At 41.8% G+C, this 16,921-nt stretch overlaps 1 protein-coding gene across 7 annotated transcripts in view; it reads right to left on the reverse strand.

Moving 5' to 3' along the window:
- The window catches only part of LOC119908821 (protein EFR3 homolog B), a 33,411-nt gene that overhangs the window by 4,722 nt on the left and 11,768 nt on the right, over positions 1-16,921 (reverse strand). For all 7 annotated transcript variants that reach the window (XM_038726697.1, XM_038726700.1, XM_038726696.1 and 4 more), the window contains 14 exons: positions 16,646-16,722; positions 13,940-14,067; positions 13,114-13,264; positions 10,762-10,883; positions 10,261-10,410; positions 6,384-6,518; positions 4,005-4,083; positions 3,440-3,575; positions 1,942-2,103; positions 1,624-1,735; positions 1,402-1,453; positions 519-691; positions 332-407; positions 35-196 (listed from right to left, as the gene is read on the reverse strand). In XM_038726697.1, the coding sequence (XP_038582625.1) occupies positions 35-196; positions 332-407; positions 519-691; positions 1,402-1,453; positions 1,624-1,735; positions 1,942-2,103; positions 3,440-3,575; positions 4,005-4,083; positions 6,384-6,518; positions 10,261-10,410; positions 10,762-10,883; positions 13,114-13,264; positions 13,940-14,067; positions 16,646-16,722 (1,715 nt within the window). The remainder of the gene's footprint in view (positions 1-34; positions 197-331; positions 408-518; positions 692-1,401; positions 1,454-1,623; positions 1,736-1,941; positions 2,104-3,439; positions 3,576-4,004; positions 4,084-6,383; positions 6,519-10,260; positions 10,411-10,761; positions 10,884-13,113; positions 13,265-13,939; positions 14,068-16,645; positions 16,723-16,921) is intronic.

Consider the following 16,921-nt stretch of genomic DNA (forward strand, 5'->3'; position numbering starts at 1 on the left):
AATAAATAAACAAGTAAATATAACACATCATTACCTGCAAGGCGAGTGCCAGGCGAATGAGGTCCACCACCACTTCTTCGTTGGCCAGCTCCACACTGAGAAGACCCAACAGAGCGAAGAGGGTCTCGTAGTGCTGCCGACCGCTGCTCTGCTCCTTACAGCCCAGATAGATGTGTCGGTACAGCTGCTGGCTATGCTGTGAGTAGGATGCACAAGGAGAATGATGAGTCAGAAGAAAGGCAAGACGACAACGGTACTAGAGTTCAAGCGCTCTAGTTTTTCTGCAGGTTTATCACAAGTGCAAATATTTCTGTGTTCAAAGAAACCTAACCTTTTTCATGAATAAGTTGTCCTGTCTGGAACACTTATCGACTTTGAGCTTAAGCACAGAGATGTCAGAGATGATGCTGGAAAGAAAGAAGGCACAATGATTAACCCAAGCTGTCACTGTAATACAGCCAAGCTCCAACATGCTACAAATTAGGCCCCGCAATATACATGCAAACCTGCAGACATACCTTATGTTTGAGAACTTGGGCGTGTTTTCGTGCCTGTCGATGAGACTGAGAAGGATTTGGAGCACCAGCAGCCGAACCTCTGGATCCTCTGTTAGGGAGAAGGACAGCAGCGGCTCCAGGAAAGAGCTGGGCAGCGCTGTCAGCATGTTGGTGGTCTGGAAACCTGCAGTCACCTGAGAGATTGATGATCACAAGCCATTTATGGTTTACAATGTTCCAAAACACTAGGAAATTCATCACATCCATTTCTGAAGTTTGCTGATAAAGTCTAATAAGGCCACTGTCTGAGCAGCAATCAATCTGCTGCAGCAATTCTGATGTTTGATTTTGTTTACATGAATTAAGTCACATTTTGGACTGAAGCGAGCAACGGGTCTAACTCCTGTCAGTCCTACACTGGCAACCTGGATGGATGGGTGCTTTCGTAAGTGTATATATAGGGTTTGGTAAAAAATTACATCACCAGAAAAGTAGCCCTTGCTTAGGCAAACATTCCTTAGATCACGGAAAGACAAATGTGAAGCCATGCAGAGAGATTAAAAGATTAAAGAATGTCAAGAAGATGGAAGAATTCTTAGACCCTACGGAGTACTGCAAAAACATACATGGTTAATAGAAAATAATTTTTCTCAAGCGCTGTACACAGATTTAAAGTTTGATTGACTAAAGTTATTTAGAGGTGAAGTGTCACCTCCTTTTCTACAGTTACAGCACTGGGATAAACACACTCATTACTTAAACTGATAAAATGCATAAGTTCAAAAGGACAGACTCTGATTTCACATTTGATTAAAAATAAAACTGGTGATCATCACCATCTGTGTTTGCATCTCCTGCTTTAAAACTATATAAAGTTAATAATAATGCATGGTTGAAAATGTACCTGCACCAAGGACTTAAGCAACATGACCTGAATCATCCTGGTACCCTCAGGCCTGGAGATGAAAGCAAAGTAAAACACATTAAAACCTTTATAGTGACAAACATTCAGGTCTACACAGATTTGCTGGTTGAAGGATTGATTCAGTTTTGTGTGCATGTGTGTGTCCTGGGCATAAGCTGCAGAAAGCGAACATGTGTTTTGTGAGATTTGTGAGTAACTCACCCAGAGCCTGTGGAGGGCAGAGCCGGGTGAACCCCAGGGACAGGGATCTTGCCCATGATAAAGAGCATGACCTCTGACCTCTGGTATGTTGGTAGAGTGTTGGCAAATGAACCTGAAAGAGAAAGAGTGGACAGAGAGATGGATGAGAGGAGGATTTGCAGCAAAGGAAAACAAAAGAGAAATTAGCACTAGTCTGTAGACACACGGCATAAACTCAGACACAAGTGAGATAAACATAAGCACCACAAAAATTTGATCCAATCCACGAGCCTGTCTTGCAAAACATCCCACACCACACATACCCACACACAGACTCACCGATGGTCCTGATAACAGCCTCCTGCAGCTGCCTCTCCTCATGTGCTTTGATGATCTTGGTGCCGATGTTGGTGCTGCCATCGTAGGATCCAGTCAACTCGTAGTCCACGCTCAGACGGAGCTGCCGCAGCAGGGTGTTAAACACCTCCAACACTGTGGGGCCTGCATACACAAAAAGTGAATAATCAGAAGGCTAGAGATTAAAATTGATCTGATGTATCATGAATCTGATCACCCTCACAATGTGCCAGCTGGTACCTTATACCCTTTTTACACCAAAATTAGCGCAGATATGCCATTTTTTTATCATAAACCTGCTAAAAATAAGCATCAGACTCCTTTCCAATTGCCAGTAGAAGAGTTTGCCTTCTCGTTTTTTCAGCATCACAACATACCATTAACCAGGGTTAGTACAAATCAGAAAGCTATGAGGGTTGGAAAATATCAATATACTATGTGTGTACCAGTACCTCAAATTTGTAGCTGGCTGCTTAACGTGCACTCCACCTAACCTAGTTAGATGTAGAAGCAGGTTTGGTGTTGAGTGAAGCTACAATGGAGTCTCCTAAGAAGGCTGTATTTATCCAGAAATAAAGATAAAGATTGACCATTCGTTCTGCAGCTTGTGTCATTATTGTGTAATATGTAGTATACAGCTAAACTATAACGACTTTTCTGTTATCTAACTAATGTGATGTAATTTCGTTTTCACCCGTAGAGTGTAGGCTACCATAGGATCACTATTTCATGATCCAGACTGGAATTCAGTTTGTTGTAACCAAAATGACATTAAAACGATGGTAGTAGTTAATTGTAATGCTGCAGATGTGCTGCTACAACAGATATGCTTAACTAATGCTTAAAGTATAAATTGTTTATATCAATTAATCAAAACCGGCACAAAAAAAGTCAGTAAATCACTCTGCATTGATCTCAGAATGAATATGGGTGATTCTTACTGTGCCTGCTGTCCACAGATGTTTTAAACTGTATGAAAAGCTTCTCCTTCAATTCATGAAATCCCTGCAGCGTCTAAAGGCAGCAGGCAGCCTCTGATATGTGCCATGCCCCTCTATCTCTATGGAATAAAGCCTCTACATGTAACTAGAACATGCCACACTCAACACCACACCTGTGTGGCGTATGAGTGTTTACGTGTTAATGTTACACCTCAATGTCAAAAAAACACATCACCAACGCCATATGCACATGACGTCCGCATAACCTTTGAAAGTCTATGGAAATTCTAGGTGTAATGTCAGAGTTTGGTCAGATTGCAGAGGTCTTGTCAGGCACTAGTGAGGCATTTGGGGTACTGGTGCACATGTATATTAATATGTTCTACTTTGTATAGAAAGCAGAATGGAGGTCAGTGATAATGTAAGGGTGGTTGCTGTGTCTAGCCCGTAAACTGTGTAAAAATAAGGTAAAAGCTGTGGTGTTCAAAAACACCATGCTGGGCAGGTGACAGATGTGTTTACGGTGTAAGTTCTCTTACCTACAGAGCCGCTGGCAGCGATGGCAGCTGCCTCCAGCAAGACTTCCACTATCCCAGCTCGCACTGTGGCTGAATTCTTGCTGTTGGCATCCAGGTGGCCGAGAAGCTGCTGGATTACCAAGTGAGAGTGCTGCGACTAAGAAAGAAGGAGATAAGGAATGAATGAAACCAGATAAAAAATAACAAACATGAAAATTGCAGAAAGAAAGTGAGTGAAACAGAATTGGTAGAGAAAGAAAATGAGAGTGAGTCATTCAACCAGGTAGGTAACTAAAAGCTTTGGAGATAACTGGAAATAACAGACTGCCTTTTTCAATCAGATCCAAAATGAATCACAACTATGGAGGAGAAGGGTTGATGCCCAAAAGCAATCTTCAAACATCTCTTTTCTAAAGACAACAGGTAAAACAAAGATACAAAAAACCTAAAAACATGGTACAGTGTAAATCAAACAAAAAGATTCAGGATTTCATTTTGTCCTGGATTTTAGGTGAACACATTGAAAGAGAGGAAAAAGGGGTGACGGAGAGGTCTTTGCTGGATATGTAGGCACTGTATCACTCACCTGAATGGAGTACATGATGATTTTGAAGCAACGCACTGCAAAGGTCTTCCCCTCCCATAGAGAGTGGTTATCTAAGTGCCTGGGGGAACACAGACAGGAGGAGAGGGATGGGGAGGATACAGAAGACGTGATTATACAGTGCCAGTAGTGATGGAGAGCAGCAAGGGATAGACAGCAAACGTATAGTGCCTCATAATGACCCAACATCAAGACTCCAGATGTGTTCTTTTACATTTAGGAATGTTGTAGTTCTTAACAGAAAAACGGAGCACGGGAAGGTTCCTTATGTGATAAAAATATATGGATGCACAACCAAACATGTATTATGATGTACCACACTGTTTACAGTCCTCAATCAATAATTAAAGCATTTAGTTCAGGATGTTTGTAGTTTATTGATCAGTTTTATGCAGATTTAAACAGTGATCACTGCAGTAATGTAGCCATTGTCCAGAGTCACAGTGTTATAGTACCTAAAGACAGACATAGAACCTAACCTCCTCGGGAGGAGATTAGGTTCACAGCATCAGTTGCCGGACTTACTGATCTAAGGTTTATCTGATATCGCTCTCAAAAAAAGAAATCCCAGAGTTTCCCTCATCTCAGGCTTAACATACTCAGAATTTTCACTAATCCCACTTTCTGAAATGGGGCCCTGAACTCCCTGAAAACAGCTAGATTGTAGTCCAGTCTTTACTTCCCTAACCTGTCAGCATCACTTTATACTACACGGAATTGTCGAGCAGCTTCCACAAGTACAACTACATCTGAGACTAAAATAATGTTAGATACCCTCCCAGGCAGTCAATGGACACAAAGTTTATACTGTGATGTAGAGACGGTGCACAGTTAAAATGTTTCATATGAAAGATAAATTTGTTACAAATAAATTTCTTAACACTCTGAAACGTCTTGCTCCAGTTTAGGTTATGAAGCTGGCTTGGGTTGTTCTGCCTGTGTTTCGGCATGGTTACTGCCTGAAGCAGCTTTGTTTTGGATCACACTAATTTGCTTGTCAGGGCCTGCACTACTCTGCTTCTGAAATTATGAAGATCATCTGTCAAAACAGTAAGAATTATGGGTGAACAAATAGGTATTCCAGGTAAATTAACCTGTTTTTATTTTCTATTTCACTGTATCTAAAATTTGTATTAAAATGTCTTTTTTTATAATTTCATGTTTTATGGAAATCACTTTGAAATGACTTATTGTTGAAATGTGCTATAACAAATAACTTGCCTTGCCTCTGATTGGCTAGTAGTCTTTAGCTAGGTACTGCGCATGTGCAACTCCCAACAAAAATCTTTTAGAAGTGAGATGCTTCACTCGGTAGCTTAAACGGACTGTAAAACACACAGGGTGAAAAGAGGAGCTGCAGCACTGTGCAGTATGACAAACAAATACAGTGTTTTTTGAAAATTAAACCATTAGTCTGGTACAATCCCTAAATACAATTATGAAACTTAATGAGAATAATATGACCTCTTTAACTTCCTACTTTGTATTTTCATTGGCATTTCATATTGTTATATCAAGTTGCATCAACTGTATAAATACAAAAATGTATTCCTGCAGGCACATGATGCACATATAAATACTGGCTGGCATATTCTATCTACAGTATTCCTGAGCAGATATTTAAGACTTAACCTTAAACTAAAAATGTACCTCATGGTCAGCATGCTACTCCCACCATACCAACAACTTCAGTGCAATTGAAGGACACTAGCTTAGATGTATGAAATGATGGCAAGAGGGGCAAAGAATAGGTGGATACACGACAAACAAAAAAATTCAAGTCAATTCAATACAAAAAAGGAATGGGCGTTAATATCTAGGGCTCAGACAGACACAGACATGTGAGCCATGCAGTGAAAGGGTTCGGCTGAGACAGATAAAAAGAGAGCTGAATAGAGCTGAATTGATTCAGACAGACAGAGGAAGCGAAAGATGGAAAGAGAGACTGACAACTAAAAAGACAACACTAATCACAGAGGACCAGGCTCAGAGACATCCACAGTTAAATGAAAACATCAAAAAACCTTAGAAGCACAATAGAGTTGCGAATAAATGTTTCTGCAATATCTTGTCAGAAAATAACTAAAATTTCAACCTTGCAAGGCAGACCTCAACATAAGTGCAGTAATTTAAATATAAATTTAAATGTCCCATCTGCAAACCATGCACTCACATCTAGTCCGAAACAACTATATAACCTTGCATTGACCTTGTCGCGCCCCCTAGGGCCAATCGGTGGACAGATGAGAAATGCTACAACATAGCACTGAGACGCATCCTTCCTTCAGGTTTAGTCAATCAGTCAAGGACAAATCACAAAAAAGCATCCATCTTGAACATAGAAGAGTTTGGCTATCTTACATCAGCACGGGTGTGACTGCATTCTTGATGTTGCCATAGGCAGCTCGTCCCAGGAGCTCCCTGAAGCAGCGCTCTGTCAGCTCCACTGGGCTTTCCTTCTCCTTCTCCGATGCCTGCAGCGGAGAGGGGGAGCGGCTGGTGGGGAGCGATGCAGGTGAGAAAGCAGAAAAGAAGGAGAGGAGAGGAAAGATCAGGGAGGAGGCAAGGACGGGGAGGGAGGGAGGGAGGTACAGACAGTCAGAGAGAGAAGGAAGAGAAGAGGCCAGAGTTTGAAATCAATTTGATTCAATAACATTATAAATCAATTTTAAACCAAAAGCTCTCTAGACTGCTGTGTCACTGCAGCCTACACTCCTGACTATTCCCCCTGCAGTTTGTCTGCAGTGTGAAAATTAAGTGACTGTGTTGGCCCTCATGTGGGTACACATTTGTGTCCTGCACATCTGTAATCACCATGGGGGACACGTCTGTGTGTAGATATGTGTGCGAGTGCGTGTAGGCACCTACACCAGGTCCAGCCTTTCTTTGTCCTCATGCATAGTTAAAACCTCCATCATAATAACTCTATCTTGGTCATGGCTGGCCTCGGGTGGTCCAGCAATGATGGCATTATTTATTAACTAACTAACTACCTAACTCTTTCATCTTGCCAGCTGCTGATGTGGAGGACATGTGGCTTCCTGTCTCTCAGTGGCTCCTCACAATTCACTGAAATCTTTTTCCCAAGACCAAAACTGCGGAAAGAATGTACAGGATTGATACACAGCTTTAACTTTAACGGTACAAACTCACTGCAAATGTGGAAAACTCAGGTGAGTTCTAAGCTCCTGTTGTTGAAATGTTTAGCTTCAGGAACATAAAGACTTTGCAGGCACCTTCACACGACATTAATACAAATCAAATCATGCTGGTATAACCTTGAGGTACAACCGTAGACTGTATGTAAAGATGTATGATGCATCTCCGCTTCCTCCCACTGTACAAAAATGAAGCCAATATCTCCCGGATACAGGGGCTGCCATTTGGCACACAATTGTTTTTTCTCCAGAAATAAACTCTACAAGATATCAGGCTAAACTGTCAGAAGACTTTGCTGTGCCTGAAGTTGATCTTTAAATGAACTTGTGCGTGGGGATTAATGTAGAGAAAAATATACCATCTGTGAGTTTAATTAGACTCTGCACTGACTGCTGTGGCTAAGCTCAGTGTGGGGAGGACTGGAGGTTGCACAGCGGGGGCAGTCAGCATAACACACACCGAGCGAAGGGAAGCTGAGAGGGAAATGTGTCTCTCTGTTGAAGTGCGTCTGTCTCTGTCCATCTTCCCCTCTCTTCCAATGACCTCCCCATTCCCATCACTCTGCTTATCTGCTTATTATCTACGTACACCCAACCTTCCAATGTTCTCCTTGCTGCCCTCCCCCTTTGGTTCCCTAACATTCACGTCTCAGCATCGACGTCAAAGTGAATTCCAGTATGTGGAATGCTGCCAAGCGAGGGAGACTCTGCAACTCTCTCACTGGCAAGCTCTCAATGCTTGTGTGATGCTTTTATCCTCCATCACCCATTGCACTATTTCTATTCATGCTCTCTCCCCTTCATACGCTTGTCCTTGGATGCTGCAGGTGGGAACCAGAGCTGTCAGTTGGTTCACTCAGTGATGACAATGATGATGAATGACGTGGGTGACGGCTGACAAAACTGCCAGGACAAATATGGCCTAACGTAAGACAAAGAGCACCAGTCGACTACAACACAGTGGCTCTGGACTGTGTGACCGAGGCATGGCGGGTCAACACTGACCCATTTTGGGTCATCAACTTTCTCACCACATGCAGGCACAGCCTGGACTGTTGTGTGAGGATGACACAGTAACACCGGGACCATTGTGACCTGGATTAAACTGCAATGTTTAAACTGCAATGTTTCTCAGTCATCCAGGTCAGAGTTATCCAAGGTGGGTTAAAGAGGTGGTATTATGCTTTTTCCCTCTCCTTTATTGAGTTATATATCTTTTTTGTGCATGTAACAGGTTTGAAAAGTGAAAAAGCTCAGCCCAAAGGGAGTTCCCATCTTTTTTTTTTTATATATTTCCCTGTTGCTTTTATGTTTTATGTAAAGCACTTTGAATTACCTCGTTGTTGAAATGTGCTATACAAATAAACTTGCCTTGCCTTGCCATCTCCCACAGAAAACTCTGCTCTGAACTGCTTGAAAACAGCTCGTTTGTAGTCCAGCCCTTCGCTTCCTTTACGTAAAGCTTGCCAAGTGGCTAGCGGGGTCAGGCACGCCCTCAAACCAAGCTAGTCTGAGCGGAGGCCCTTTGGCTGGACTCGCCCTTGTTTAGTTTTCCATTGTAGAAATGTTGCACCTGTAGCTGTAGCTGCTTCCGGGTACTTTTTTCATATCACCTCACCTCCATCGAGGTTCCAAGCGAGCTGAGGGATACTAAAATGTAACGTGAAAACATGACAGACTGCTGATTGGTCAGAGAGAATATTCACTCTTCACTGCATCATCATCGCTGCACCAGACAGAGGCCAGCAACAGAAAGTTTAATATTTTACAGTTTTCATATGGAATTTCATCACTAAATCCACTTCTGAGAAGTTTTGAGGTGAGAAATCAGCTGTGTAGATTTTGAATATTGACAGCTCCGCAAGTGGCTTTGGGGGAAGCCTGTGCCAACCCGCGGGAGGAGCTGGCGAGGCCGGCCAGCCGCCCGCTCACAGAGCCCTCTGCTCCCGCCGTCACACAGACCACTGCAGCAACAACAGCAGAGGAAAACACAGCTGGAAGGTTTTCATACTGCTTATCTGTCTTTACATTCTGAGTAATGTTGAAACGTTTTAACAGTAGACTCTATATATTTTAAAAGCTGTGTGGATCGCTGGTGTGTGTCGCATTGAACATTACGTCACGGCAGTTGTGTGTGGCGTCACTATGACGACAAGCTACGTACTATCTCTGGGTACTATCTGCAATGGAAAACAGAGCAGGGCCGAGTAGAATCGTGTCTATCGATTAGCGCTATGGTAGCATTTTTCAGCAAGGCAGCATAGATCGTCAGAACACCGGCAACAGTTCAACGTTTAGTCCTAATGTTAAGATGTGGAACAATGATGTTGTGTGGTTGTGGACTTGTGAGTAACTTATACCATCTGCTAGGTTACGGTCGCAGTCTGAAGCAGCTTTGATTTGGATCACACTACCTTGTTTCTTACGACCCGCCCTTCTCTGCTTCTGATTGGCTAGTAGTCCTTACCTGGGAACTGCACATGTGCAACTCCCAACAAAGATTTTATACAAGTAAGATGCATCACTCTGTAGCTCAAGAGCGGCGCGTACAACACATAGGGTGAAAAGAGGACCTGCAGCAATGTACAGTATGAGAAAGATATGGTGTTTTTTGAAAATTAAACCATGTAAACCTGTTCTGGTACCTGAAAATGAGCATAATACCATCTCTTTAAAATCAAGGGGAACTGGACATGGTTGAAGTGTAAGACATGTTCACCAATACAAAAACTATAAAAGGCTAATATACTACAGTACCTAATGTTTACTACCGGCTGTTAAACTTAATGGAAGAACTTAATTTTACAGTCTATTAGTAGGTGAAATCTTCCATGCATTTTCTACGTAATCCACATAATCACAAATATGATCTTATAAACCATATGAAGAAAATCCTGAGTGAGGAAAAAAATTATGCAGACAAATGATGAACTGACCCCAAATCCTCTGGGCTATGGCAAGTGGCAGTATGCCTAAATCATCTGGATATTATCAAAGTAGAAATTCCCGTTAACAGGTCTGGATGAACAGCAACACGCAAAAACCCAATCAGTTGACATTTTCCTCTTTTTTCCTCTTACCTTTCTGTGCGCTCACCACTCTGCAGGTTGAAAAGCAGAGAGGGGACGATCTTGTCCATGTGCTGAGGGTCCCAGATGTTGGCCTGCAGCTCATCGTTCACAGTCTTCCTCACCACACCCTGCAGGCCCTTGATACCTGCCATGCGGATCCTGGCAGAAACAGTCGCAGACATCAGAAATCATCCAACTGGTAACTGGATCTATTAATGGATGGCTATATTTAGGAAATCATATTTTTGGTTTGGTCTGGTTTTTAGTCTCCCTCACTGTTTGGCTGTTAGCCTTGAATTCTGCAAAGCTATATTTGACTCTTCAAAGATGTCACTTTGTATATTTTCAGCAGATGACAACAAGGTTACATCAAACAAGGATTTAACTAAGGAGATAAGAAAAAATGTCCAAGGGCAGCGGTAGTCTAAAAAAAGACTTCCTGAAGGAGTCTAAAATGAGCGGTTACTGAATAATTCTTCCTCTAGCGCAATCAAACATCTGTCCACTCACTTGGTGCGGATGTCAGGGTCCTCGTAGCTGGAGTGGCACATCTCACTGAAGCGCGACACAAAGAAGTCATAACTGCGGTGGTACGACGGTGTATCCTCTTCTATGTTGGCAAACTTCACAAACTGAGATGGAAGGAAGAGGGAATAAAATAAAATACATTTTCAGGTCAAACGAGACAACTCAAGAGCTTTATAGTAACAAGTCTGCTGAGAGTTTATTTCAATTTGATTAAAAATTCTTTAATGACATAACCCTAAATCCCCACAGAGAATATCTACTAAATTAAAGTCGAACCATAGCGCCATAACATCTCATTAGAAGTGAAAAGCACAGGGCAGTGTGGGGGGGTGGGCTCTCCCACTGGGCCAGTAAATGTCACCATTTAAAACACATTGACATTTAGCTTCACAACATTCTCCACTAAATAAATTATGAACTGGAATTTTTTTATAAATCAAGATAGAAAGGATACTACCTGAAGCAAGAATTATGTAATGAATATTCAGTAAAGCAGATGGTAAATAAAGTACATAAATGTCTCATTCACAAATTAACGCCGGATTGTTTCAGTTACCCAAAATTCAAGGATAAAAAGAGAAGAGTTACTGTATAAAACGAACATTTAAAGAATCTATTTTCTGTGTACAAAATGAGTGTTTGGAGTGGTTTTGAAATTAAATGAAGTACCCTTGAGCAAATTAAATGAAGTGAACCCATAACTGCTCTTGTGAAGCTGCTCGGCTGCTGCAGTAAATTGCTGCAGTTGACCAGAATTACTGCCAGCTTCAAGGTATCAATGTTTCAACTGTCTGCTGAAACAAACTCTTCATCTGATTGAAAGCTTTATGAACAGCGTCTAAAACCATAGGCAGTGGCGAGCTGAGATTAAAAACGTTTCTGTTGCAACCAAAGGCAACACCAGGAGAAACTTTTCTAGCGCAGAGCCATCCATAAAAAATAACAGCAAGCTGACAGAAACATTAACTCAGGTACTCCTGTGTTGAAGAGTGGGCTTGTATTAGAAAGGGCTCTGCAGTGCAAGGTTTTAGGTCAGTGAAATGGAGTGCAAGAAAACCTGGCCAGGCTTGAGTCATGTGGTGATAAACTCTCTAATCCACTCCTTTCACCTCGCCCTGACACTGTTCTGCTTAAGGTGAGCCACACAGTGCACGCTAAGATGGTAGCTGTTTGCACTGAAAGAGAGTACATGAATAGTTCTACATGTGAGGAGGCTTAAGGTTTTGTCACCCCTTAGTGTCTTTATGGGCTGAACAATTACAGTGAAACTAATTGCAATCAATATCTTCATGTTCAACAACAAGGACTCTGAATGCAAAGGTTAAATTAGCACACAAGGCAATTTTCCTTTACTATGAATTGTGGCAAGTAGCACTATAATGCCTAATTAATTACACATCAGTGATGTTTGTCCGTGTGTGTGGTGTATCTGAGTGGATCAGCGCATGGCCTTGCATTTGTTCTAGATACACACTCACACACAGACAGAAAGCATGAAGATTATGAGCGAGAGGCTGGCGTGTCACGTCAATCTGTTTAGACGACTGCAGAGCTTGTGGTCTGCAGCTAATTTGATTTCCTTTGTGTGTCCTCTGCTGACCCACCCGGCAGCGCTGATAGCTGATTCCCACATCAGAGGATGTTCATCACACCCACTCCCTCTGCCCATCACTCTCTGATCTCCCCCAGATACTAATGCAGTACTCCTGTCAAGGTTAACATCTTTTACTTTGTGACGTCACTTCAGAAAAGTAAATGCGCCCTGTCGACTTTTGATTACATAATACCTCTAAATCCACTGAAATGGGTAGAATTTGATGTGACAGAAAAGCTTAGACACTAAGTCACATTAGGCACACATTAGCAAATGTTCAAGGAAGTGGGTATTTATGTACATCTGTATCAGAACAAGCTGTCTTAGCTTTTTTATGTTTCTTGTGACAAAAAGTTTCACTTGGCAAACTTGTTTGTTTGGCTGAAACTGTATATGCTTCGAAAAACTACCTTAACTGAAACCATGCAGACATCAAGTTAAACAAAGCTGGGTAGTGCCTCAAGATTTATAAAGTTAAATACATCACTCGATTTGCTTATTTTTAATGTTCGTCAGTTTTTACAGTGATGTTTGTTGTAGATACCTTTTCACACTGTTTTTCTTCCACAAAGAAATATATTCCTAGCTAAACAAAATGCTAAATGCTTATCATAAAAGGAGGAGCTAAGCAACCAGTTTTCTAATGTGCAGGGTTTCATTTGTTTATTGTTTTCATAGCTGCAAAACTATAAAACATCTGACAGACTCTTTAAACTAGTAATATAATATTGGAAACTCACAGAGTTGGTTCCTAGGATCTGCAGGTTTGGTTTGTCTGACTCCAGCAGTTTGCGCACCATCTTGAGGAAACTCTCCACAAACAGGTTGATGCTCTGACAGTGGCAGGCCATCAGCAGCTGGTCCAGGGCTTCCATGGCAATGCACACATACCTGACGAGGAGAGGAAAGAGACACAAGAAACATCTGTATGAGACCACTAACCCTGTAGGAAAATATTATCTGTGTCTCAATATCACATAGATAATAATAAAGCAAAGGCATATATTCTATATGTCAAACTACACGCATCAGCGGGAATCAAAATAGGATAAGCTCTGCCAGACAAACTCTGGAGACACGCACACTGAACAGATTTCAGCCGGCCAAGTGTAAATGTAATCTGTACAGGCTGCCACTGGCGAGAATCATCGAAGAGCGTCCTAGTCATGAGTCATAAAAGACAACAACTTCTGTGGCATCTAAAGTGAGTACAGAGTGTACGGAAACATCACCGTCGATAACCCTACACCAGCCATGTTGTTTTTGTATAAAAACAACATGGCTAAAACAAAATAACTACCCGGCTACTTTGTGCACAATAAATCATTTTTAAGTATACAGAAGGAAAAGTGTCAAGAACACACTTGGTGTAAATGCCACCACTTTTCCTACTACTTCATAGCAAGACAACCTCAAATTTCCCATGATGTATTAGCTTTAACTGTGCTACGTTTTAATCAGTTTATGTGTGGCAGAGAATAAATAATTCACAAAATGTGCAGACAGTATTTGTCAGGGCAGAGACAGCTGAATTGTTTTGAATGGCGACCGACTGGTGATGCACACCCGTATCTGTGTCTGGCCACATCTCTTGACAATCTCTCAGAGAGGTAGGCTCCGATACGGTCGAGCTTCTCTGGAGCTGACAGGGCGTAGAATGTCAGCTTCTCCATGTTGGCCTTCACCAGCCCATCCTAAGAGAGTGACAAGAAAGAGCGGGAGGGGGGGGCAAGACAGAAAAAATAAAAAAGTTTTAGGATCTCATTTGTATGGTTTAGAATACTAAAGAAGCAGTTCACCCAAAATATCGCTCTTGCATCAGTGGCTGGTGTGTCCACTGAACAAAGAGGCAGCTGGTTAAGACTGACAACAAGGTTGTGTTTGCTTCAACTGAGAAAAAACTTCAGTGGCATTTTAATATCACAGTGAATAGGTCATTCGTTTTCTATTCCCCAACTATGCCATAAACATCCCTGAGCTAATGCAGTAGTGTGTGTACTGAAAAGCGTACTTCTCCTCAAAGCCCAAACTGTAAGAGTACAACTAGATCACCAAGTTTCACCTCCTACTTTCCCCCTTGACCTATTTCACTGCTCTTCAGTTTAGTCAGGGGGAGGAAAGAGCTAAAAACATCTATAGTCCATTGAGATCTCGTTTACATTCAGACAAGAGCGGAAACATGCAATAAATTAAGTAGCACAGCATTTCCATTTGCTCAATCAGACTGTCATGCAACCGGACGCACTGACAATGTAACTATAATGACAACTGGCTCTTCCCTGATCTAGGAGCTGATTGGTTTACATGTTGAATCAACAATATAACACTTTAAAGAAACTGCTCTATGAAAGATAATTCAGTTAATAGATTAAATGTTTTGTGGTCAATTAGGGCTGGGCAAATAGACGTTGCCATCATCCATCACTGATGGCTGACAGGCATCACAATGTTTAGCCGGCATTGTGATTTAATTTAATTTGTGGCGCTCGGTTGGCTTCATGTGATCCCTTCGGTGTCTTGTGTCAAGCAGTGTTGCTTTGCGCATCATCCACTGGGAGGCATCATGGCCATCTGCTCTAGGACGATGCACTACATAAAAATGTAGGCTTTATAAGACGACCGCTTTTTATATAGAGCAGGTCTAGACCCCACTTTTTGTAATATTATTATTATTATTAAGTCCCAACAACTCCCACCATGAGCAAGCATTCAACAACAATGGCAAGGTAAAACTTCCTTTTTAACAGGCAGAAACTTTGAGCAAAACCTAGACTCAGGGTAACACAAAACATTTGGTGAAATAACATCTGTGCAGGTGTTAAGCCCTTACAGTCTAAATATCTGACAGATTTATAATCAAAATGATTGTCCTGTTTTTCTGCTTTCCTCTCCACGTGTATTTTGACTGAATGCTGTTGGAAACTGTCAGTCTTGACTGCAGCTTTTTGTCACTGCCCCCTGCTGCTGCCGTCTGCCCTCGTTCACTTTCCAGGCGGGGCACAGGTCATCTCATCATCAAATTAGCTGGCAACATCTTCCGTGAAAAAGGCCCACTCAGTCAAGTACCTCACTGGAGGTAATGTGAAGTTCTGTTTGTGGCTCTGTGTCCATAGCATCAATTGTTTTCACAGCTGATATTTTGACATATTATTGCAGGAGGCACACGGGTGTAAGTAACAACATTAACAATGGCTGCCTTATTCAATTTAAGATTTTCCAGTTCCACTGCCTTGCTATTGTGTATGCCCACTCATTAGCATCACCTAAATTAAATGGGTTGCCTCATTAATGTCATTAGTTGTACCTGTGCTTTTCCTGCAAGGTCAAGTTGAAACGTCTGCGGTGAAAAGGGGCTTATTCCTGTCATCAGAGGGTTGTTTTTGAGATTAGCACAGGGTAAGATAGCTCTGCATCTGTCTGCTTCTCTAAAACATGTGTACACTCACATCCTCAGGCAGTGAGGCACAATTTAGAGTAAATCTTATCAGACGGATTCATTTTTCCCAAGCTGCTGGGATACCGTTAGTTACAGTCTCAGCCAACATGGTTTAGAGCCAAAATTAGAAGCCATTTTTGGGAGCACAATGAGCAGGTGCACATGCACACATAAAACAGGAAAACGAGGTCTGTGTGTACTGGTATGTCGCGTGTATTACAGTTTTGGCCACAGATCAGACAGGTAAACTGGGTTTCTGCAGTAGCAGAGGCACTTCTGAAAAGTTTCCCCGGCAACAAATCATCTCCTTCTTCTCCACCCAAATAAATTCTCTCTATGACTCATCGTTATCTGATCTCAGTTAATCAGAGACAACGGTAGCAAAGATGAAGTCTGTGGTTTGACACCAAACAGCTTTGAAGACGATAGTTAGGTGTGGAGGCGGTTTAAAGTTTTCTTATCACCTCTAACTCAGTCTATCTGAAGATATTATCATGACTTTATATTTACCTGCAAAGAGACTACAGATGGAAAGCTTCCAGATAAATCTTCTACGGCGCATTATTCCTCACAATTTCTTCTCACATTTTTGAAATGTATTCCCTTGTGCACTGTTCTTGTCTAAATTAAACTTAATAACATACAAAACTAAGTGTGTTAAGATAACAACTACCTTACCAATAACTGAACAAATGCATCAGAAAGATACACACAACTTCTATACACAAATCACACAGTAGACAGAGGAATAGTTATCAACTCAGAGAAGAAACACAGCTGATTGGGTTAGGAAAGGCATTACTAAAGAAACAGAATATGTCACTTGAGCTTCTCACCTCTGGGTCTTCTGGGAAGATGTTGTCTACCAGTCTCTTGTACCGAGGCCTGAGAGCCCCGCAACAACCACAAACCCCTGAGGAAGACAAGTGATGGGGAGGGAGGGAGATGAAAAAAGGAAAGAGAGAGATGGCCAATTAGACTTGTGCAGTGTGACTGACAGAAATGCAATAAAAACAAAGGACAAAAACAACAAGTAAACATGTCTTCTTTTCCCATTCCTTCTCTGTCATAGCACAGTTCTGTGTGTGTAAGTCTGTGTTTAATGAAAGAAC

Source organism: Micropterus salmoides, unplaced genomic scaffold (genome assembly GCF_014851395.1).
Source record: "Micropterus salmoides isolate LMB-PRFRI ecotype aquatic unplaced genomic scaffold, ASM1485139v1 Ms_hic_scaffold_18, whole genome shotgun sequence".
In the NCBI taxonomy this organism is placed as follows: domain Eukaryota; kingdom Metazoa; phylum Chordata; class Actinopteri; order Centrarchiformes; family Centrarchidae; genus Micropterus; species Micropterus salmoides.